The sequence below is a fragment of the Strix aluco genome, chromosome 18 (genome assembly GCF_031877795.1).
Source record: "Strix aluco isolate bStrAlu1 chromosome 18, bStrAlu1.hap1, whole genome shotgun sequence".
In the NCBI taxonomy this organism is placed as follows: domain Eukaryota; kingdom Metazoa; phylum Chordata; class Aves; order Strigiformes; family Strigidae; genus Strix; species Strix aluco.
This window is the reverse complement of record NC_133948.1, coordinates 5,694,678-5,719,541: the sequence shown is the minus strand read 5'-3', so window position 1 is coordinate 5,719,541 and position 24,864 is coordinate 5,694,678. Positions and strand designations below refer to the sequence as shown.

At 40.6% G+C, this 24,864-nt stretch overlaps 2 protein-coding genes and 1 long non-coding RNA gene across 7 annotated transcripts in view; 1 reads left to right on the top strand and 2 right to left on the bottom strand.

Annotated features, from left to right (window-relative positions):
* Positions 1 to 2,485, bottom strand: part of GLT1D1 (glycosyltransferase 1 domain containing 1) — a 68,684-nt gene extending 66,199 nt beyond the window's left edge. For both annotated transcript variants that reach the window (XM_074844443.1, XM_074844441.1), the window contains exon 1: positions 2,309 to 2,485. In XM_074844443.1, the coding sequence (XP_074700544.1) occupies positions 2,309 to 2,376 (68 nt within the window). In that variant the 5' untranslated portion in view covers positions 2,377 to 2,485. The remainder of the gene's footprint in view (positions 1 to 2,308) is intronic.
* Positions 2,486 to 6,798: 4,313 nt separating this feature from the next.
* SLC15A4 (solute carrier family 15 member 4) overlaps positions 6,799 to 24,864 on the top strand; it is a 30,749-nt gene continuing 12,683 nt past the window's right edge. Inside the window, exons 1-5 of the mRNA XM_074843811.1 lie at positions 6,799 to 7,444; positions 15,656 to 15,951; positions 16,798 to 16,966; positions 17,995 to 18,072; positions 22,665 to 22,833. Of these exons, the coding sequence (XP_074699912.1) occupies positions 6,875 to 7,444; positions 15,656 to 15,951; positions 16,798 to 16,966; positions 17,995 to 18,072; positions 22,665 to 22,833 (1,282 nt within the window). The 5' untranslated portion in view covers positions 6,799 to 6,874. The remainder of the gene's footprint in view (positions 7,445 to 15,655; positions 15,952 to 16,797; positions 16,967 to 17,994; positions 18,073 to 22,664; positions 22,834 to 24,864) is intronic.
* LOC141931529 (uncharacterized) overlaps positions 10,297 to 24,864 on the bottom strand; it is a 60,262-nt gene continuing 45,694 nt past the window's right edge. For 2 of the 4 annotated variants that reach the window (XR_012625613.1, XR_012625610.1), the window contains exons 3-4: positions 18,507 to 18,592; positions 15,961 to 16,166 (exon numbers count right to left, since the gene is read on the bottom strand). This is a non-coding gene — a long non-coding RNA (uncharacterized LOC141931529). Of the gene's footprint in view, positions 11,010 to 14,559; positions 14,615 to 15,960; positions 16,167 to 18,506; positions 18,593 to 24,864 lie in introns of those variants that run through there. The other 2 variants (XR_012625612.1, XR_012625611.1) reach the window with 2 other exon arrangements.

Below are 24,864 nucleotides of genomic sequence, written 5' to 3'. Positions count from 1 at the left end.
AATCCTTTATCCACCTTTATTGTGAACATGAATTAAATTGACCTTTCACTCATTATTTTCTTTCTGTTTGAAGGTCTATGTGCATGAGAAAGCAGCATCCACTTTGTATAAGGCATGCCTATAAAGCAACAGGATGCTAAAGCAAGTTGGTGTAACTCTACACAGCTCACTGCAGATGTGTTCACATAGCTACAAATGACTGCGTTAATGTGTTAAACCATCTGTCAACTGAGCTTGTTTCATCTCACCAAGCCTATGCCCTCTTTCATACTAAAACACATTATCTTAGGCTACCATGCACGAGTCACAGCTGGAGAAGGCTAACCAAAATTGCTGGTTACTGTGACTCACAACAAGGCATCTTGCTAAATGTGTCTCAATGCATATGCTCACATGATCACAATCAATCCTAGTGAAGTTAAAAGACAAGTTGAAATAATATATGGACATTTGTTTGTCTGGCTTATTCAGGCTTAGTTTGACTAGAAATAATGTAAAACCTGTTTTCCATCTCTGAATGGCTCCACAGTTTAAATGTTTGTCTGGCTTTCCTCAAAGTTGAAGTGGAAGATGAAGGTAATGAGTATTTAATTTGTAAAGGTAGAAGAAATAATCTTATGGAGGAAGAACGAGCATTGATGCCCTCAAGAATAACTAGTTTTGTATTATTCAGTGAGAGCAAAGGTAAGAGATTAAAGGAAGTGCAGAATGCCATACAAACCACCACATGAACTCTGTGCTGACACGTACAGGTATAAAAATGTGTTATAAACATAAGAACAGATTTATCTCAATATTTTATTAATAACTATTGTTCTAAAATACAGAAAACTTCATCTTTCTCTGGTTTTTATGCTCCATTTGCTCCATATCTTCAATGCCCGGGCGGCTGACATGAGACAGAAGGTATGTTCTACCACTATCTTACACAGTACTAAAAGCCCTGCACAAATCTAAGACAGAACTTGGTATGACACAACTAGTGTGAAAACCTAAACAATGTCAGAGGACTATTTCTATGCATAACATTAGAAGGGGAATAATATGCAGATTAAGGTTGGGGAAAATTTATAATAGCAGAAGGCTATCCTAAGAAACTCATCCTAAGAAAAACAACTTTCAAAGATGACTCTTTGCCAGGTAAGAAGTAACCAAGTCCTTATTTCAGGCCTCAACAGGACAAAACCATTCAAAAATGGTTTCATTTTTACGGTGACTTTCTATTTTTTATATAAACAAAGCTCACATGCACAGCAAAGCCCTCAGAAATTGTGTCAGCCACATCCTTTTTCCCCATGCCAAAGTTAAATGGGGACATTAAGAATATTTATGCAGTTCTGTTAGTCCAAACAATCTCAAAGCACTGCAGATTCATGTCGATAATCCCCATGAGAGCTGCGCATGGAATCCCCACAGCAAGGGCACTACCTGGAGTAGCTCCTGCACAGCTGCTGCTCTAGGTCGGCTCCTGTACAGCCCCTTATTTCAGAGCTGCCAGAGCCTACTGCTCCTGCACTGACTTCTCACCTTCCTGGGGGTATTTCCACAGCGGGCAGCCCTTAGGAAACCCGCTGCACCACTAACACCGGCTGTGCACGGGCTCTGCGGGGCGGCTGGGGAGGGACCTCTGCTCCCGGCTGGTCAGCCTGGCTCACCCTGCCAGCGCGAACCGCTCCTGTGCCACCAAACTGCCCTGAGGAGAAAGGTCTTTGGTTTGGTTTTGGTGGCCTTTTTTTTTTTTTTTTTTTTTTTGCGGAGGGAACTCCTCGGCTGCCCCTGTCCCTTACGCCCCCGTAGTACGGACAAAGGGGGCCGCGATGCCCAGACAGAGCCGCAGCACGGCCGCAGCGGGGGCGCTGACCCCGGACCCCGCAGGCCGCGGGCTCCCCGGTAAGCGGCGGATCCCCCCCCGCCAGCGCTGCCCGCCAGCCCCGGGGCTCGCCCGCCGGCCCCTCGCACACCCCCGGCGCCAGCCATCCACGCGGCTGAGCGGGGGGAGACACCGCCTCCGTGCGCCAGCGGCGGCAGCGAATGGCGGCCGGACCCCGCCGCCCCCGGCCCCAGCCCCGCCACGGGCCCGCGGCACCGGCCCCCGCCGCCGAGCCCCTCTGCCCGCCGGGGAGGGCTGCGGCGGCCTCGGCGTGAGGCGAGGGCGAGGGGGGCGGCCCCGCCTCCCTGCCGGTGAGCGGGGAGCGCGGGCTGGAGCGGCGGCGGCGATCCCGCGGGGGGAAGGCGGGCAGGCGGCGGGGAGGCAGGCGGCGGGATGCCCTCGCATAGCATCGCATCGCGGGGCGGGGGGGGCACTTACTGTATCCTGGCCGCCGTGGTCGCGTTGCCGGTCTGCGCCCTGGTACACGCCAGCAAGAGCAGCCTCATAGCGGCCCCTCCTGTCCGCCCGGGCTGCAGCCACCGCCCTGAGGGGCCGCGCTGCGGCCGCCGCCTCCTTCACCTGCCGGCGGCCCGGGCACGGCCCCGCGGCCTCCCGGAAACGGCGCGGCGGAGCGGGAGTGCCGCCGGCCGCCGCCCCGGCCCGCCCAGGGCCTCCGGGCCCCCCGCGAAGCCCCGCGTTCTACCCGCGAGGGCTGACCGCGGCCCTCAGGGTGGCGGGACCCATCTGGGGAGGGGACGGTCGCGCCCGCGCCAGGTGTCCCTGGTCAGAGGGCACTTGGCTACAGAGCCAAGCTCCCAGCCAGCGCCAATAGGTTTGGGTCTCTTCCCTCCGCCTCTAAATATTGGTACATATTTTCATTAAACGGTACCAAAGATGACCTACTGCAAGTCTTAAATTGTTGGTGGGGTAAGAGACCTGAGGAGACCATCAGGGGAAGGTTGTATCAGCTGCTGTCCCCTGAGGCAGCTCCTCAGCCACACCACAGTCACCACGTGTCTCTCAGGATGAAAGTGGTTCATATTCAGTGCGGGAGTGAAGAAAAAATCTAATTGTGGATCAGATGCCAACAACCAGAAAAGCCAGAGGAATGTGCTAGTCCAAAGAACAAGGCAACGGGACGGTCAAAGACCACAGTAAATGTCAGGAAGGCCATATGATGAACTGGAGCCAAAGGTGGCTAAAACCAGGGGAAAGCTCGTGAGGAACCACAGCCTCTGCAGCATCAGGCCAAATCCAGAGTTACGAGAAAGCAAGGAGGAGAAAAAGGGAGAGCCCAAACTCAGGACTAAGGAAACTGTGTCCTGAACTATCAAGCCAGTCTACAGGATAAACCCCAATTATAGTCAGAAACACAGTGATCAGCTAAAATAGGATGGGTGGGGCAGCAGGACTGAGAGGCCAGTTTAGGGAATCTGCTGGGAGATTGATAGGGGCCAGGTGTCTGACTGTAGATATCCACAGCCTTGAACTTAATTCAACATTTTGCAAAAACATGGAGAATGCATGCAGGACATTTGCAGCCATAAGACAGATGAGAAGGAGGGTTTGATCTAACAGAAAACTAATTTTTTTGCTTATATACTTATAACCTGGTCTGGTTCCCTGACGTAATTCACCACAGGGCCACACGATGCTTATGTTTCCCCAAGGCTGTAGAAGACAGGGAAAGGTGGTCTCCAAACTCTTTATTGTGGCTTAAATTACTCTTCAGGTCTCAACATCAGAGGGAGAAAAATATGCCACATACAGAGAAAGGTCCTTAAATTTAATAATTTTTAAAATAGGAGTTTTTCAAATAACTTGCGTAGATCTCTGAGGATGATGGGTATTCAGGAACTGAGGGTTTAGAAGTGATAAAAGATATATATTGGACTGTGTTCTGGCAAACTAAGTGTTTTGGTTCACTGGCTTGTGTTTTTACTCATGGATATTCATGCTGCAGCGTTATGTTCAACTATGCATCTCACCGAGTTATCACTTAGAAATAATTCAGCACAACACTGTGCAGACCATTTTAAACTCCATCCAAACCAAAAAAGATGGCTACAACTTAGAAGAGCAACAAATCTTGCATGAACACTAAGAATAGAATAAATGCTAATTTAAGGACTATTTTCATCACCATTTTAGAAAGTGTTTCTGGCATGAAATCCCAGCCCCACTGAAATTTAGAGGGCTTTTGTCAATCCAGCCAGGATTCCAGCTTTGAAGTTAGTTTCACTGTAAGTGAAACTAACATGAAGCATATTTGGGCTACTGAGGGCACTTACTACCCTCAAATCTAGCACCAGCCATCCCTGTTAGTCACTGCTGCCCAATTTCAGTCTAACAGACAGACTGCATGAAGTTAATGCAGCTGCGTTTCAGCCTCCTGACACGTTGCTACTCTAATACTTTCCCAGAAGACCCTCCTTCTAGTTCCAAGATCTCCTACACACAACAGAGCTCATCCAGCCGCATCGCACCAAGAAAGGTTGGCAGTGTGTGTGCCAACCAAGATACACACCTTTCCTTCTTTCTGCAGCCCTGTACCTAAAACAGCCTATGTAACCCAAAATGGGGATATTTCCTAGTTGCATGGCCTAAAACAGAAGGTGTGATGATACTCAGAAAGTCATGGTTTGGGTTAAAAGGAAGCTGTGGGTTTGAGATCTGCATGAGATACCTAATTACAAATGGCTTGGCCATTGTAACTTTTCACCACTGCTAGCTCTAAAACCAGACAATAGCTATACGGCACATTTAGTGTGTAACACAAAAAAGACAAAAATGCAAACATCAAAGTAAGACAAGGCCTGCTCCATGAGACAAATGAGGAAACTTAACCAGTCACCTGAGAAATAAAGATGAAATAAAGGAAACATTCAAAGAGGTCTTAACATTTTATTACTATTTATAGTAACTCTGGTTTTTATGCTATATAGGCCTTGACTGAAAAAATTAAAAATCTGCAAGTCTTTGCAGCATTAAGTATTGTTGTGTCTTCAAAACCATGTATATGCAGTAATGTATCACTGTATACACACACATGCATTCATTGTATTCAAAGAAAGGGTCATGGATGTATCTTAATGAAGTTTTAAATACACTGTAGCTAAGTGTCTTGTTTGGAGGAAAATTAAAAAACTTGAAGCTGCTATACTTCCAGAGAGAATGTTCAGGTTACTATACTAGCTTTTAAATTTTAGTGGGAGTACCTAATTCTCAACACCTGAAGATTTAAATAACATTTTATAAAGTACATTTCAAATACTATTCAGCATTGCAAAGTGTCTGTAACAGTTGTTGGGTAGGCCAATATAAAAATCTCACCCCATTCACAAAGGTGAATTATGAAGGGTCTAAAATGTAGTATCTGCATATATTAAAACACACAATAACACAAAGTGTGCTTAATTACTTTGTAGTCTCTAGCAAATATTACTAGGCCCCTTAGAAAATGTAATCACAATTGACACGATTACTATATTAAGCTGGGCAAAGCTGAAATGTAATTTTTAAAATTACAGAATCAGTCATGTTACAGTAGTTCACAAAAAGAGATCTCTGTACAGCTAGTTGCAATTTCCTCATTGTCCTTTGTCATGAAATTTAACTAGTTAAGAGAGCAAATATATTTAATGAGTCATTTTTATGGCATATGTTATTTGCAAAGGCCCATCATTAAATGAATATATTTATTTTTATAAGTATTGCTTGCTCAATTACCAACGCTGTTCCAAAAATTTTAAGTCATTCCTAGATGTTGGGTGTAACTGTATGATGTCAACCAATTTACCTTTTTCATTGAAAGCACACAACCGGGAGTATCTTTCCCACTTCCTTCTGGCCAAAAATATGACTTTAAGATCTGCTGTTGAAGACAATTGTGTATTTCCACAATCTTTACCTCAACATACCTGATGGTGGAACAAAAGAACATCTTAGGGCTCTAATCTTGCAACCACTAATGTGTATTTTCTCATTTTAATCATGCACTTTGCTCCATTCAAATCAGACTTCATGGTCTGCATGTACTTATGACATATTCTTACTGCAGATACACCTCGGATAAAGCTGACTTCAGAGGTACAACACGCAGCCAGCGGGTGCTGTCCCATCCTGCCGGGTCAGCGTCGGGGTGCAGCTCCCAGCACTGCGGGCACGCCTGCTGCATTTACCACTGGCAATCTAACTCGGGAAAAAAAACAAACAAACTAATCTACAACTTAGATTCACGTTTTTCTGCAGGATGCCCATTTTATGGGGACAATCCTCGCTTTTGCTTTTCCAACTGAGAAGCAAAGTAGGGCAACAAGCCGCATTTTAACTTGGCTGTCATTGTTATTGCTGGATAAACCTAAGGAGAAAATGAGGGCTCTCGTGGAAGCCAGCGCTGAATCTGTGTCGATAATAAAGTCACACAGCTCCAGTTAATGCCTAAAATGTAACTCCCAGCCTGAACCAACGCACGAAGTAACCATCAAATCCATTTTCCCTACTTGCAGCCTCCCCCCCCCCCCGCCTGGCAGCCTAAAGAAAGCGGCGAGGCAAAACCTGAGGGGAGAAAGCTGCCACCTCCCTTCCCCGCTGAAGCTCCGCACACCCGGAGATGTAACCTGCGTCCGGCCCGGCTTAGCTCAGCCCCAACGCTGAGGAGATGCCCCGCGCCCTGCTCGGCCCGGCCGCGCGGGCCTGGACCCTCTCCCGCCTGGACCCTCTCCCGCCCGGGCCCCCCTCCGGGCCCCCCCGCAGCTTCCGGCCCGCCATGTCCCGCCCCCGCTGGCCCCGCCCCGTCTCGCCTCAAACACCTCTTCCTGCAGCCCCGCCAGCCACGTGACGGTGCTGCCGGCGGAGCGACGGCGCCCTCAGCCAATGGAGGCGCGCCGTTCCCCGCGTGGGCGGGCCGCGCCGGGCCCCGCCGCGCGACCGCGGCGAAGTTTCCTCAGGGTGGGCCGGGAAGCGCGGCGGGGCCGCGGCGGGGTTGGGTCAGGCGGCAGCGACATGGAGGAGGCCGAACCGAGCGAGCGCAGCCCCTTGCTGAGCAGCGGGGAGCGCGGGCGGGCAGCGAGCGGCGCTTTCCACGGGCGGCGGTTGGCCTGCGCCGCCGTGCTGCTGGCCGAGCTGCTGGAGCGAGTGGCCTTCTACGGCATCACCTCCAACCTGGTGCTCTTCCTCAACGGGCCTCCCTACGGCTGGGAGGGTGCCCAGGCCAGCCAGGCCCTGCTGCTCTTCATGGGCATCACCTACCTGGTGTCGCCTTTCGGCGGCTGGTTGGCTGATGCCCTCCTGGGCAAGTTTGGCACCATCCTGCTCAGCATGGCGCTCTACCTGCTGGGCATGCTGGCCTTCCCTGTCATCGCCGCGCCGCACACCCGCCAGGGCCTCTGCGGGGACATCCCCTTGTTCCCCGTAGAGAACTGCTCCTCTCCGGCGGCCAACGCCACCATGGCGCCTTGCTCCCAGGTGGGAGCCACCCGCTACTGCGCCACCGCCACCTTCGTCGGACTGGTCCTCGTGGGGCTGGGCGTCGGGTCGGTCAAGGCCAACATCACCCCTTTTGGGGCGGACCAGGTCAAGTATTATTTGGCAGCTGTCGAATTGTTTGTGGGTGCTGATCTGAGCCAGGGGATGGCTGTCAGTAGTCAGTCAGTCAGTCATACAGGGGGCCTACCTTGGTGCGATGGACAGCGAACCTACTGATTTGCATCTCTGTGGGTGTTAAGTCTCAGAGGGAATCAGATCTTCCAGCTTTGTTCCCTGTGTAATGCAAGCTGTTAAGTTGTACCCTGTTAGATATAATTCTGATGTCTGTGTGGTGTCTGATCTCTTATGGCCCTTGGTTTCCTGGTATCCCTGCCTTATGTGTGGTACCTGATTCAGCTAAGCCATCACCATCTTGAGGAGTTGGGTTGAATACTTAATGGCCATTAAGTGGATTGTTAATTATCCTCTGTTGTGGAATTTGTACCCAGTTAATTTAACCTTAGAAAACTCATCAGGTGAAATATCTGATACACATTTTATCTTTCACAAGGATAGCATGGGCCTTCTAGGGCAGAGATCAGAGGCCTTTATAATCCTGTCGTAAATGAAGGATAGAGAACAAACAGGTTTTTGTGTTTTAGGTATTCCCTGTGTACTGCACTGTGCCCTTGAGTGATATTTTTGTGCAGGCTAACATTGCGCCAGATGACGGGTGGGAAAGTGTTGTGAACATGGTAAACGTATTACCTGTGCTGTTCTAATAAGGTCCTGACATGTCCTGTCAAATGACCTTACTCAGATCCACTTCAGTGATACCATTCATTGGATCATCACTGCAGAACCAGGTGGCTTTACAGAACATATTTGAGAGACAGCTCATAGTTCAGTATCAACTGGAATGAGCTGTTGCGAGTATTTTTTTTACAATCTTACGCTAAGGTAATATGCTGACTGTGGACATTGGAGTATAATTTCTGCTTTACATATTGAGAATTTCAGATGCTTAGATACAGAGTAGCTTTTCTAAACAAACTGTTCTTGATGTCAAAGCAAGGAAGATGCCTCTGATCCAGTTGCATGTCTGTTTACTGGCCCATTGAGTTCTGATTAGAGCAGGTTTCAGAAATGCCGTGAAATTCATTGTGAGAGGTAGGATCTACCACAATATCTTTGCCAAACATACCTCTGTTCTCTGTTCTGCAGTTTACATTTGTCATTCTTTGGCATTTCATATATTATAAATTCTGGAGTTCTGGGTGAAAGGCAGTAGATAAATGTAAAACATTATTATAGCATAGGATTGTGTGTCCCTTGCGTATTGGTTCTGTTTAAGCCAGCATGAGCCTATCAAGTGAAATAGCTTTAATATGACTTTATCTTGTAAGGTGTTTTTCAAAACTGACTGCTTATCCCCAGAACACTTTATGAACGTTAAATATAAGAGATAAATAACGGCAGGAACAGAGCAAAAGAAGAACCATTGCCAATGGAAGTGTAGCTGTTGTAGCTGGATTTCTTAAAGGCTTTCCCCCCAGGATTTCACAAAAAGCAATTTTTGGCTAGGTTTGCAGATAATTCACAGTGATTTATGTAGGGTGAAGCAAAAGAAATACTCCTTTCTGGTTCATAATAATCAGTAGAGCTCTGCCGAGGACTGAATTTTCCCTGTTCTCTTTTTCTGGCTTACCTATTGTTAAATATATTACAGCACACCACTTAACCTTGTTGTGCGGTTTTGGGCCCTCTTGGGTGCCTTCTCCCTGCATAGAAATGTAGCAAACTGCTGGGTAGATGGATATGTATTGCTGGGAATAAAGTCTGTCTCCCAGAGTCGCATTCTTGGGAGGCCAGAATACAATGCAAACATGTTTTGGCTGGGTGTGTGCTGATAAGATTTGTCCTCTTTCCCTTAAATACCAAACAAAGGAAAATATGAATTGTATAACATGTACTGCAGCTGACATGAACCACCTTTCAGATATTGTTAATTACATTTCATTGCAGATCTCTTAAAAATTACCATGTAAATTTTTCAATTTCAATGTATGATCTATAATTTGGGTGGAGAGCCCAAATACAATGAAGATTTTTTTTTTATTTAGAAGAAAAAAATCACATTGTGGAAAATTAGAAACTAAATCCCAATACTTATTTTCCTCTGAAGTTAAAAAGATGTAGTTTCTTAATTTCTGTTAAATGGATGCTTTTAGAAGTGCTGTTACAAGCGACTAAGTAGACTTAGTGTAGAGTAACTTTTGCCCATCAGCTTAGCAAAAAGAGTTACTGCAAACTAGGTATAGACCAGCTTTACTTAACTGTGTGTATAAATCAGAGCTGTTTTTCTAGAAGTTGCAGATTGATCCATCATACAGGTCTAAATCTGAACTGATGGTTCTCAGAATAGTGGTTATAATCATGTGATATGTATAACCTGGCACTTTCCAGTTCTCCTTTTAAGTGCGAGTGTTTTGCAGTCACTTCCTGTTCTATGTAGCAGTTGTGACTTTCTGTAGTTAGGAAACAATATGACTATCCCTCATTATTGTGAAAGCTGGTTTAGCTCCAACATTGAGGCCAACATTAGTAGTAGACTGCTGATCTAGTATCAGCTATAGTAATTGTTCTAATTATAGATGAATCTGTTTTGGGGTTATGGTGAGTAGAGGTGCTTGTTTTAACCTACACTGTATCTTATTTCTCAATTGCCATCATAGTAGTTAAATCTATCAGTCCATAACCTGCCAAAAATCTTCTAGCTTTGCTAAAACCATTGTTGTTACAATAGCATCACCAGAGGCAGGACACCACTGAAAATAGCTGATGTAAAGATGGCTTTAAAGTGTTTTTCAACCTTTATTTATTTGTAGAACTTAAGATTTTCCAGCCTCTGGGGAAGGATGGGGACCATGTGTAAAGAACTGAAGGTCACTAACTGCAGGTTACGTTTTGTTGTTGTTGAACTTCTTAGGAGGCTCTGGATGTCTAAGACTGCAGATAATAGTTTGAAAACTGAAGTTGTGGCATTCACATGGGCAGTAGTAATTTGTTTCTGTTTCCGACAGAAACAGAATAGATATGACACTAGTGAGAGGAAGCAGACTTTAAATGTGGACTGGCCAAATTTTAGCATAAAAATTTGAAATTATGTGGCAGCTGACTAGTACTGTTACTGAGCTCTCTCCAGATGCTCTCAAAGAATAACTGGTGTCTGCAGTGATGGATTAGAAGGTCAGAATTTTGTAAGAGTAAACTTGACTGCAGAACACTGTTGTCATTGCTCTTTCTTTTGTAGGCTAAGGGCAAGGGCAAGCTTCTACATTTTCATCCTTGCTCTGTTGTGTGGCTGCTCACATAATTGACTGGGATAAGTTTGGGGGTTTTTGTTACATTTGTCACTTGTGACTGTCAGTTGAATACAGGAACAAATGAAAACTGCTAATGTCAGTAACTTTTAAATAATCTTTGTCTTTTTATGTGAGTCAAATAGGAGGTCATAGCTTTGGATCTGTCATGATGTGAAGAGGGAGAGAGGGAAGATTATGACATACTGGATCTTTGAAATGTTGGGGTTTAGGAAATACTTGAGATCATTAGCAGGTGATGTCAGAAATCAGATGTCACAGCGGAATGGTAGGCACCAGATAGGCAGTAGCTGCAGCAAAAATGAGAAATCCTGTGGTTAACCATTTCTTTGGAACTGACCTAGCGGTAGAGAGCTGGGAAATTACTTTGTGACAAAGTAAAGAACCTAAATAAACATAGGAACTGTGGAGAAGCAATGATGCTTGTATAGATTCCTGTCTCTTTACAGAAAAATCAGGAAAATCTAATAGAATCTTAATATTTGAGCTGTGTAATATTTTTGGTTTCAAGCTGTACAAGCTGCTTTAGTTAGTACTTGGATCATCTCGTAAGAAAGCTGTTGGCATTGAAAAATCCAGGGGAGGGATAATTCAGCAAGTGATCATCTTTCTTCTAAGTCAGAACGAGGTCTAAGTATTAACCTCAGGGACAGCTGTGCTGTGGAAGTTGCTGTCGGTCAGATATTTGTAATGACTTTCCATCAGGTGTTGTAACTAAAGATCTAATTAGTCTTTCTCTCTTTATTTTAGTGCATTTAAAATTTTGTTCTGATTTTAAGATGTTAACCTTATATCCTAAATGAGTTTAGAGTAATGCAGTGCAGAGTTACACAGCTGATGTCTCCTCTGCTGAAAGCAGCTGTAAATAACCTAATGATTACACAGTTCCCATAACATAGTGTTCCAGGCACCCAGCATTCTTTATCACGATAACTGTGGTCATAATTGCATCTCATCTGACCATAATCAATCTGATAAGTGTTTTGTATTAGAAATTCTGATTTCAAGAACTATTCCTTTACTATTTTGAAATCCAGTGCTTTGTAGGTCCCAGTTGTAAAACTCAGAATGTCACTGTGCTTTTCTTTCTGCATTTGAATTAACTATATGTAAAGGATAGTTATCAGATATATCAAGAAAAACACCTTTTGAACTGTAGAAAAATCAAGTGTTAGGTTAGATTTTCTTTTTCAAAAGTTATGTTGATATCTTGAAAGTAGGAAGATTATTTTATTTCCTCTTTAGAGGCCCACCTGAATGCAGGCAGCATTGACTTGTGGCCAATGACCGACAAAGCAGCTGTGGCCAGAATGCTTAGAATTGCTCATTTCCTTCATTTCTTTGTGGGTGGGGGTTTTTTGGTGGGGTGTTTTTGTTTAGTTCTTGGGGAGTGGTGGGAGGGTTTGGGGTTTTTTAAATTAAAATTTGCCCTATGGTTTAAAAGAGGAAAATTTAGAGCAGTTGGGATGCTCCTTGTACAGTAGGTCATTCTATATTTTTATTGAAGCAGAAGCACTACTGGATTGTTCCTTAATGTTCCTGGAGATTGATGGGCTATCCCATGTAGTTGGGAGAAAAGCTGTGTAAGGTTTGAAGAATGCAGAGTAGTGAACTGGAGACTCAGGACTGGATGTAACACAGTGGGAGTTGATCTGTATAAGTGACAGCTGTCCAACACAGGTAGATCCTCTGTGGAAAATGTCTGAATCTGAGCTCACTTGCAAAAAACGTGTTACCTAGAGCAAATAGATTGTGTGTATTAGATACTGGCTAATGATTATTCAAGTCAGGTCATCTTTGAAACAGTTTTACTACAGTGTTTTTGCTCAGTGATGGGAAGCCTTGCACTCTAACCATGGCATTTTGCTGATATTGTTTGCTTTTTCCTGTTGTAAGTAAAACGTGATAAATCCAAGAAGGTGACCTTTTTCATACCTTTTAGGCACTACTACTGTTTTTAAGCTGTTTTGTTGTGATGGGGACAAAATCTTTTAAACGTACCTATTTTGACTTTCAGTGCAGGGATGTGGACCCCTTAGCTCACGGGACAGATTCAATACAGGACCCACGTGGTATTTGTGCCATTTATGTGCATCATCTCCCTGCTGCAGTTGCTGGTAGGATGTTAAGAATACAATGAAGCCGGTGGTGCCAGTACTACAAGGAGAGTGCTGCTGTGCTTGAGCACAGATGAAATTGAGCAGCGGAAGTGATAGATTTTTCTTTCTGCTTGGGTGATTGAAAATAATGCAAGCATAAGGGGGGAAACAAGAATTCCTGCAGTTTTGTGAAAAATACTTGTCCCTGATAAAAATAAAATAATAAAATTCTAACATGGTTTTCTCCTTCTTGATCCCTTATTAAAATGTAGCGTCTACTTATGAAGAGAATAAACCAATCTCTTTTGTGCTGTCACACAGCTCAAATAATAGCCAGCAGGGGGAAACTGAGTAGCTGGCTGTAAATGTAATATAGCTAATATTTTGGGCAACCAGTGTGATGTTTGAAAGGAACTACAAGGATTGCCTTTTAACTACCGTGTTTTCTGGTTTGGGTAAGACATCTTCATGGTTCTTCCAGTTTGACAAGATATCCACCAGCTAGTTCAGTGTGATTTTTATTAAGTTATTAATGTTTGTCAGTAAAATGCCATAGTGGCATTTCAGACATGGCTGTGATGTGATTTTTAGTGTGTTTTTCTGCTTCCTCATACTTTGATGAGGAAGTGGAAAATGGATTCTTTTCATTGTAAGTCTGTGGTATGTCTGTCCCTTGAGCACTACACTCCTTTTTGGTCACTCTGTTTCAAAAAGGATACAGGAGATGGAGTGGGAAGGGCCACAGCCACGGTCAGTAGTTCCCATGCAAGGAATCGTGAAACAGTCTACAACTTCCTATCTCTGAAAAGGCAGCTAGAGGGAAGATAAGGCAGCTAGAGGGAAGATGTGGCAGCGGTTTGTGGAAATAATGGTCAAGGGGAGAGAGGCAGAAGTGGACCAGGAATGCAATAAAGCTCCGCTGTCTTCTGTTGTTTCCTGGATCTAGGTAAAACGAGTGAGGTTGGTACAGGGCAGGTTCAAAACAGACAAATGGAGGTGGTTCTTCCCACTGTGTAATTAGCTGGGGAGCTCTTTGCCACAGCCTATTACGGATTCTAAAAGCTGACCTGGGTTCAGAGGCAGGCTGGGCAAGTTCATGGAGGCAAGATCTGCTGCATTTATTAAATAGATAGAAGCCATCCTGATTTCAGGAAGTTTCTCAGAGCTAATGGTTTGAGGCTGGGATAATACTTGGTAGGAGCATCATGTTGTACTTGCCCTGTTCTTACCTGTATCAAAGTTTGCTTTCATCTCCCAGCTTTTCTTTGCATAGACATACGCAAGGTCATTTGTAAGAGGGAGGATGGGAAGTCATCTTCCTTGCAGAAATTATAAGAGAACTGAGACTTTAGGATGAAGAAATGGAAACTTCATAAAATAGATTGCTAACTCTTTGCATAAGTTGGAGCACTGTGTTTATGATGTAATTGTTTGCTAATATCATGTTGCCATTTGGGGTTTAGAAGGAGTTCTTAGCTTGATACACTACTGCAGGTGATGACTATTAAAATTAGGAAATGAGTATCAAGTTGAAATTGGAGAGAATTTCTTGGGTATAGGCTCCAAGATTGTGTTTGATATGCTAACAGACCTACCTGAATGCCTAATAATGCTATTAACTATGCATAGGAATAGATGCCTTCATATTTCTCGTTAGGCATGGTTAAATGATACAGATGGGTTTGTGCACCACTGAGGAACTTGAAGCTTTAAATCTGAACTGACAACATTAAAAACTTACTTCAAGACATAGCTTGCTTTTCATATTGCCAACTAAACACGGATCTTTGGAAGATCTGGAAAATGAGGAAGGAAAACTTGCAATTAGAAATCAAGAACAACTGACTCAGCAAGACTGGTGCATGGCACTGACTTGATAGTCACTGTTAATGGCCTTTCAGTCATAAAACAGTGACAAATAGGGTATTATGAATTCTTCTACAGACTAGTTGATCTTTTTAATGCATTTCAAATTTTAACTTGCATAATTTCTCTTACATCACATCTTATGAGTGATGCTGGGTTCCTGTGACATAATTACAAAACATGGGTGACTTATGATAGGCGATAATAATAAAGAGTGATGGTGAAAACTGTACAGGATAATTCTGTAAACCAGGGATGTCTTTACTTTCACTGGAGAGACACTGAGAGCTTCAAGCAGAAAAACAGCTATGAACGGTGCTAGCTTAATAGAGGGATAAATGTTTACTGGGGCCATGTCACACCTCAGGCAACCCAAATTTAATTTTTTTTTTTTTAAAGGTCATAATAGCAAGTCTTCAGTTTATGTTCTGATGAGACGCATTAGGACTGTGTTAAAATTTAAATTTGTGCTTTAATTACCAAGTAGTCATTTGAGGCTTAGAAAATGGAATATGGTTAACTGTTATGTGTATACAGTTGGAAGAAGCAATTGTTGCAATAATACTAGTATATGAATTTTTAGCTAGCTTAACTTTTTTTTCACTAAAAAAATAGTTATTCCAACTTCTGTGGATTATGGGACATTAATCGGAGTGAGCTTTGTCTAGAGAAATGACCAAATGAGAGACAGTGCAGTAGAAATAATAATGGCCTCTATGGGGAAGCTACATAGTTTAGTATTGTATGGCATTTCTATCCCTATGCTGAACTTCTCGAAGGTCACTGATGTAATGGGGTAGCTCAGTAAGGTGTCATTTCATCAAATACCATGCTAAGCCCAGAACACTTAAATCATTTCAGTATGATGCTAAATTAAACCTAAACTCTTCAGTGCATTGAACTTGATTGAATTCTAATAAACAGCTTCATTTTCTTCAGAAATTGAATGACTTGTTTTTAATCTTTTCCAGGTCAAAGATCGGGGTCCAGAAGCCACAAGAAGATTTTTTAATTGGTTTTATTGGAGCATTAATTTGGGAGCTATTCTCTCTCTGGGAGGCATTGCATACATTCAACAGAATGTGAGCTTTGTTATTGGATATAGTATCCCAACAGTTTGCATTGGGATTTCATTCATGGTTTTCTTATGTGGTCAGAGTTTCTTCATCACAAAACCACCTGATGGTAGTGCCTTCACAGACATGTTTAAAATTCTCGCATATTCTTGTTGCTCAAGAAAGAGACATGTGGAACATTCAACTAATAGGTTTGTAATGAGCTCTTTTGTAGTCTGAATTCAGTGAATCAGCCTAAGAGTTGGAAGTAGTTAGTTAAAACTAGCCGGCATAAGTCACACTAGAGAATACACTGAAATATGTAGTTTTGCTTTGAGAACTGGAACTGGAAAATTGGAGTCCTGGAGATATTTTCTGGGAGTTCAGGGATGAGAGAGGCGCATCTTGAGATCACTGGATCTCCATGCTGTGAGAACAAGTTTGCTGTTTTTAATTGAATGCTGTCTTGCCAGTTCAGATTCTGAAAGTGTAATGTAACCTAAGTATGCTGCTTTTAAGCATTAGTTAACTTTCTTCTCTGCTTAGATATGCTTATGGGATGCTTTCTGATTTGAAAAACACAGTCATCTGCATTTAATGTTGTAAGTGGCTTGATGGGCAGCCAAAATGTTTACTGGCTTTTTGCTTTCCAGATGGTTACTCCACTCTTAAGAGATGCCCATGGAATATTGGTGGCTGAATTTAGTTACTGATGATAAGAGATGTCAGGTGCCTCCTCTGCAATGGGCTTTCATGTATTCAGATTGGAAAACAGTTCAAAGAATTAGAATAACCTGTATTTTGTGATGCTGTTTCTTAGGTTTTGTGTATTGCAGTGCCAGTTATTTATCCATGGTGGAAGGAGGATGGGAAATAAGGAAACCTTTATGATGGAAATTTTCAGCTTGTGCTTTCACCTGCTGATGGTCCATTCTGGCCTAGTTGTTTTGCTGTAATTTTGGAAATGCATGAGCTTTTTATAATGAAGTGTCACAAGATTGCAAGTTATGTCATTTTTTGCTGTTGCTTAACTAAATGTTTCAAATTCTTTTCAAAAGCGAAGGCCAAGGAGTACTTCAGCAACCTCGCAAGCAAAGCCTCTTTGAAATGGCCAAGCTGTCTCGTGGGGGCCCATTCAGAGAAGATAAAGTAGAAGATGTGAAAGCTCTCGTCAAAATTATCCCTGTCTTTTTGGCTTTAATACCTTACTGGACAGTGTATTTTCAAGTGAGTAGTTACAAATGGTTACATTTTTATTTTACATGTCTAAAAACCATAATTTTTAATTTAAGGGCAATAAGTTCCTCTTCTCCCAGTTGCATTTGAAAGGTCTCGGGGCACTAGCATTAAGTTGCAGTTCTGAGTCTGTGTTATAAATCTAACTCCTGTCTGAAAAGTACCCCCCAGAGCAGTTACCTGGAGGAAACACACAAAACCTTTTGAGGGGAAACTGTTTTACTTACAGTTAGTGTTCTATAGCTGTGATTCTAAAGAAGACAGATATTGAAGAGGACTTTTCAGAACGCTGTTATTGACAGTTTGACTTGTTTAATACCCATGTATTCAGTAATGTTAACTGTAACTGCTTGTCTTTCACACACCTGGGATTGCATCTCAGGAATCATTTTAATAATATTATGTTAGCAAAAATCGTGCTGCGTGATGGTAGCTTCTTCTGAATTTTTTTATTTGATAGATAAAATTGTTGTGGAAAGCTGTATTAGTTTACCAGTATGACAAAGTATCTAATTTCATATTTTTCTCGGGGCTCTTTCATAAATATGAAACTTACCCTGAAGTTGAGAGATCAAAAATGGCTACTAAGAATACTCTTAAATAATATTTTGGCTTAATAATAAAAAAGAAAAGAAAATAATTTAAAATGATAGCTAAAACTAACAGTTGTACAGATTAACATGCTTTAATTATTGTGCTCTCAGTAAGAAGTCTAGATTTCATTTTAATTAATTCCTTTCTAGTTCTTCTGTCTTAGTGAGATGAATTAGGAGAGCAAATATGTTTTGGGGGAAAAACAAGTAGAAATCGTTTTTAAAGTCATGTGAATGATTCTTTGTGATTTTAGTAAAAATAAATGTAAGAGTTAAAAAAATCTTGCAATGTTCTAACAGTAATTCTTTTTGTTTTGTTATATTAGCACTTCTGGTATAATCTTTGTTAATTATTATAAATATAAAAATATCTTGCTCTCACTACTCTTTGTCCAAGTAATCTCAACTCATCTTTCCTAATGCTAGATGCAGACAACATATGTATTGCAAAGTCTTCATCTGAAAATTCCTGAAATATCAAATGACACCAACTCTATTCATACGGTAAGCAGGGCAAAACAAGTGAAAAATATGTTTTCTTCAGTTGAAATGCAAACCAGGTAAGTATTGTACAAAAATTCCATGAAGTTAAGGTAATGACTAAGGGGAATGGATGGCCACAGACGTTGGGCATTCAGAAGCATGACACGCAGTGCAGAGATTTTGGCATATGGAGTTCACAGCGTTCTGTTCTGAATGTACTCGGATAACTTTCACTGCTTTAATTAAGAGTGTCTTTATCCTTCAGTGGACAAAGTATGATCTTTGAAGAAACCTTATAAATCTATACGCCCGAAGTTTTCAAGTTGTAAGTAGTACAGAAGCATTCCTACAAACTCAGCAGGAATACCCATACTTAACTGAAACATTAGTATTTGCAAATTTGGAATCTGAGATACATTTGTAACTTTATACTGCTTAATCAATATTCACTTTACCTTGAATCAGTTTAGCGTATTGATGAAGTTGTTCAATCAATATTTTTTTCAAGAAAGGCTGGCATCCCATGATTCCAGAAATAGTACTGAGAAATAAAAACAAAAAGTATGAATGTAAGTTATTAACAGGCTTACTAAATATTCTTTTAAAATTAAGTTTCTTTTGTTTTATTTAAAACTAGTAGCAATAAGACAGAATGGCTTCAGTCTTTTTTTTTACAGATCAAAAATAAAAAATGCTTGTACTTAATTTTTCTTTGAACTTGCTTGAAAACTGAGCTGCTTCTGAATCACAGCTGAAGGCTTCATGGAAGTTAGTGATACTGGCTAAGTAAGACTTGTAAACCTACCAAATGCTAGTTACTTTTACACAGTTAAGAACAGTAAAGAGTAGTCTGTGACTTCTTCAGTTAAATGTGTGCCATCGACAAAAGGATCTAAAGCAAATTTCCTCAACTGAGTTCTCCGTTTGTGGGGATTTTTTTTTGCATAGCTTTTGGGCATGGAAAGCTATTGCCACTTTCACTTCAAGGTTCAGTTTTGTGGTGTTAGAGTTGCATGTTCATTTAAAAATAAGGTATTTCTTACTTAAAAATTCTAATTAGTCTGAGGCTTCTGTTTTAGTTGCACCAATTTTAATTGTGGACTACGTTCAAGGTGGGTTTTAGTGTATAGTTAATTCTACTTTAATACAGGTTAGTACATTTACACTTTGATATGTAACATGTTTTGCTCATTTCATTGAGCTTTCCACATTTCTTTATTGCTGGGGACTCAGGTTTTTTCTGTTATTATGAACCATGTGACTGTCTTGTTAGAACATTGTCACTGTTGGACTAGAGAAGCAGATTTGCTTTCTTCTAACAAAGTGCACACAGGACTTCAGAGTTCCATGGTCAGTCTGAATATTAAAAATAAAAATATTGTCAGTCTGAATATTTATTGTGTAGAAATGATCGTGGAGCTTTGGTTAACAAACTGATCTTTCCTTGACACCTTTTTGGGTGTTAGAATTGTTTTCAAGTTGTAAGTAGAGCATTGTGTTTAATTAAATTAGTCTGAAAAAATAATGGCTTTCATTGCTTTTGCTGAAAAGATTTTAAAATACCACTCAAGCCATGTAGCCACTTTTTCTAACTTAAAAGTGTGGCTTTAAAAGTTCATTACCTGTTTTTAGTGTTTACTTAAAGTATGCAGAATTTGAGGCAGGGATAATGGAACAATGATCCTAGTCTGTCTTGTTACTTTTAGATAATGGTTTTCTATCTTGCATAACTGTGACTGGCTCCTTTTTCTGCAGCGCATCAGTTGTGTTGTTCTTGTTTTACTTTGAAATACTTTGCTGTGATTGAACAGCATTAACAGCACAAATCAAATAAGTTAATTTGATTTTTGTTATCTTCCTTGGTATGTGGTCCACCTGAAGGATGCTGACCTGCAGTCTACTTTATGTAGGTAGTATCTTTGAAAGTGATTCTGACTAGTTTGGTTTCTCCAAATGGAAGTGATTTGAGGTAATTAAGAAAAGGAGCAGCAATATAATGTTTTACATGAGCAGCATTGTACCTTATCAGGTCTAGGTTTTCCTTAAGCTTTTTTAGGCACCTCTCCCCAGTGCTAATATAGACATATTTCTGCTTGATATGAAAAGAGTGAAATATGTGTATGCCCTTTCAATTTGCAGGCTCCTGATAGAGTAGAAAATGGAAAAGCATATATTTTAAACAAAAAAAACCCAAGTGATTGATCATATGAAATACAGCAGTGCCAGAGGCATTTGGTATTTCTCTTCTTTCTTACCAGATTCAGCAATGATAAAAAATTCCTACATCCTTGACTCTAATTACACAAATTAGTCTTTCTATAAAGTGTTACACAGTTGCTGGTGTGATATTTGAGGCAAAGGAAAGGGTGAATGGGAAAGGGAAGGAAACTGACAGTTTTAAAGTTTTGCTAAATATTTCAAAATGAGCAAGAATATGACTAACTCAGCAGAATTCACTGTGCATTTTTCAACGTATGTGAAGACTGCTAAACAATGTATGTGACCTTATGTATCAAACTGCTGAACATTTTTATATAGCCAAACCAGCTTATTATTTCATTTTCAAATCCATGATCTTGAAATGCCTGGGAAACGTTAAGGAGAGATCAGGATGAATTCAGTTTTACCATCATCGTAACTTCTTGGGGCTGGCTAACTGTGAACCAGGAAGCGTTTGCCTGGGTTCTTTGGAGAACTGACAACTGTAATGCAGAGCAAGAAAACAATAGTATTTTTAATGACTGTTGTTACAACAAGTCTGCATGCAGAGAGCGCTGAAAATGTTCCACATACCCATGCTAATGCTAGCTGGAGATTTTGACAAAGCTGAATGTGGACACAGCTTGATGCCAGTTAAAGACTTGGTGCTCTTGGTGCAAACTCTTGTGAAAGTGCCAATTCCTGCTTAGATTACGAACAACTAAAGGTTCATGTTTGGTAACTCTTGTTTTTGCAGTGTGTCATCATCTCAGCCGTACCAGAGTGATAACAGCAATCAGTGAAATAGGGTTCTCATCTGCAATGAGAGATGCATGCCCACACTGTGTTTGAGGCTGAGAGCTTGGGGTTTTGAGATACTTGCAGTGGTGGAGATTTGTAGCTTTAAGGGAATCTAGTTGTCCTCCTCTGTTACTGTGGCTGTAGCTTTAGATTGTCACAGGCCCCTTGGTCATCCTGGATCATCTCTAGAAAAATATTCAGCTATTCTAACCTTGAGTTTCCACAGACACTGAAACAGTTTAGTATCAAAAACTCAATCTGTATCAGAAACACGTAGCTCAGAAGTACAGTATCACTGTTCTAAATGCAATTTTAAAAAATATCCCCAAACCAGAACATTTTTATAAATCTTTCTGTACTGTCTTGGTTTGTTAGCTCAGAACAGATGCTAAATATTATTAGGCTTGGTAGAAATTGTCTCATTCATGCAGATGGGAATCTTACTTCTCAATTACTGAATCTGGCAAATGAGAAAGGATACATGTATTACACCATACTCTTTGTTCATTTGACAAGTGTAATTTAATGTTAATTGAATTTTGTATTACATTAGTAAAACTCTGTTTGTACCATTCTGTGGCATACTTCTGAAAGTTCTAAGCCTAATAATAGAAGATCTGCAGAACCCGGCTATTAAATACTTCTCATGACTGAAGTAGAAAAAAAGTTTAATTCTGTCAGACTAGAGTACATCACTGGAAGCAAAATAGTAGGGACTATTTAATTGCATTAAATCACTTCCTATCTTGTGTGCCACTAATACTGACTTTGAATGCTTTTAAAAAAGTATCTTGGGGTTTATTCATTTAAATAATCTGCACGATTTTGTTTACTAGATTTGAGTGGCACAATCAACCATTCCTCAAACAGGTGTTCTATGACTAAGAAAGATCTTAACAGCAGTAAAGATCCCAGAGGATAGTGATTTTTTTTGCCATTAAGCATATTTCAGGATGTATGCAGCAAAAGTCAGATGTTGCCGTAATGCCAATGGCCATCTCATCTTTCAAAAGGAATTCGTATAGTTTTAATTAGGTAGTTAACTCTTGTTTTAACAAAATTAATTCAGAGTAAGGACCTGTAACTTAGAAATCTTAGAAAAAATCCTTTGCAAAACATCTTTGAGTTCTACATTGTGTTTTCTTAGACTTCTGTCTTCATCTGCCCAGTAATTTTCTTATTCCTCATTTTTCTTGGAACTGTGTGCGGTATTATTTGCTTTTGTGAAAAGAACCTTTTTGCTCTGAACACTTGATGTTGTTCAGTCCCAGTGGAAAGCTCCTACACCCCTCCCCAAAAAAAACCCCCGATGCTCACCTCAGCACAGCTGGAGGTGCATGTTGAAAGTCAGAATATGCAATACTGTTGGAGTTACATTTGTGCTTCTGAGCTGATGGGAGTTATGAACTGCCAAATTAAATTAAAACCTGAATTGCTGAGTTTCTTCCTTAACTTCTATACACAGTTAATTTTCCTTTCACAGTGTCTATCAGTGCACTGTGGTTTATTTTGGATCTCAGTGTTCCATCAAAAATATTGTTTCCTTTGTAAAATAATAGTAAAAGTCAACCCTGAAGTATGACATTGCTAACTTAAGTCATCTGTCCTTTCAGTTTCCAGCAGCATGGTTGACTATGTTTGATGCAGTGCTTATTCTGATCCTAATACCCTTAAAAGATAAATTGGTGGACCCCATTTTAAAGAGGAATGGCTTGCTTCCATCCTCACTGAAGAGGATTGCAGTTGGAATGTTCTTTGTCATGTGTTCTGCATTTGCAGCAGGTAAGAAAACAACTTTGAGATCTACTTATATAGTTATCTATTCAGCTATTTGCAATAGCATTTTTAAAAAAAACTTGGTGAATCTTTAATTCAGGATTATTCAGAAGTCTTTTTCATGGGATAGTTAGAATGCAACTGCATGGATTCATTTCCCACAATGAAAGAGATTTTTTCCAAAAACTTACTAAACTGTTTTGAACCTTTGCGATAAAATTGGACCGTTTTTCCTGCCCAGAATAAACTTCGAGTATACTTTTTGAAACCAACTTGTTCGTTAAGGTTTTCACATGCGGTATTACTTTCTGGTATGCTTGGAAGAGGAGAACTATTTGTTTTCTGACCATATTTTCACAACAAATGCCTTAGCTTCATGATCAGTGTTTGGGTTGCCTGAACAAAGCGTCCAGTGTTTGGATATAAGGCTGTTAGTCTTAAAATAAACTTTATGGTATTGTGGAAGTCCATGTTTTTTGACTTATTAACAGTTTATCTTGAAGTTGAAAATTTATTTATCCTGAAAAACAAACTACTTCAGAAGTAAGTATGTTACTTCATATAGTCTGAATTTCAAGTATTTAAAAAGTGAAATTTTACCTAAAATCCTTTTCCTTTATCTGAAATAATAAAATTAGGTTATGGCTGAACAAGACTTTCCTCCCACTTTGGGTTTTTTGTCCCCAACCTTTAAATTCCTCAATGTTTGGGAATTACTGTAGTGTAAAATAGCTTAGCTATAGCATGAAAGGAGAAAGATGGCAACTCTGTTCGAACCATAAATCAGCTGCTTTTGAGATGATATAAAGTTGTTAAGCACTGCTGATGTGGAACTGAACATCTCTGAGCAATGCTTCATAAAACCTATAGCCTTCACCTAGTATCACTGTAATGAACATATTGATAAAGCATTATAGCATTAAATAAATTAATTTCAGCACTTGTAATCTCTTATATTTTAGAGAGAGGGACACTTTATACGGCTATTAAGATTTCTCTCAATGAGAGAGATAATTACCTTATTAGGCCAAGGTCACTTTGTATGTGGGCAAGTAAAGTTCTTAAAGCAAAGTCATTTAAACTTAAAATAGGAATGTTTCTCTTATTCTGTGTTACTTAGGACACTGCTACCAGCAAAAGAAGATGATGTAAAACAGTTAAATGTCAGCTCTTTAAATAGAACCTGCTGGCTCACATATAAGTGAATCCAAAACCAGCAATATCTGTTTTTTATTAGTACTGGGGGAAAAAAGCATATTGAGCTATGATAGCTGAGTTGGGGAACGTGTTTTATAGCAGAATTCTTAAAAATTTCAAATGCTTTGTTTTGTATTCACCTACAAATGTAATGCATGATTTTGTTGGTTTGATCCTCACCTAACTCTTCCACAGGAGTAACTGAGAAGGTGAATTCTTTGGGTGGTTATCTGCAGTCTGGTTGGAAAGTTTAACCTTTTGGAATAACTTAATATCCCTTCATCATAACATGAATTTAAGAGCTTCAGCTGTGACAAATTTAGGGCACAGAAAACTCTATTTCTAGCAGGGTGGAAAGCTGCTGTTGGTTTATATGTTTCATAAAATTTTTATTTTCTCATTAAATGATAGAAGCCATAATTTAATATTCTTAAAGTACAACATTACTTCCAACCATTTCTGCTGTAGAGAGAGATACTGATTAAAATCTTAAACATATGAAGATGTTAAGATATTAACTTGCAGTCTTGGAAGTATCTTAATGATTTGTTTGTGCTGTATTTCCATTTTAACTTACTTTTCTAACTGGCATTAGTTGTGGACACCGTGGCTGCCTATTAGATTGTTTAGATTATTTTAAATATCTAATAAACTCTGTGAGAATACAACTGATTAGATTTAATGAACATCTGCTGTGCTTCATGCATTTTATCGTAAATTCTGAGCAGCAGTATTTAAGGTTATTCAACTGGAAAATGTACTTTATTTATAGAGTTTAAACAATTACAGCAACAACTTAAGATTCTTATAACTACTAAAAGTGCAAGATTAAACTTGAAG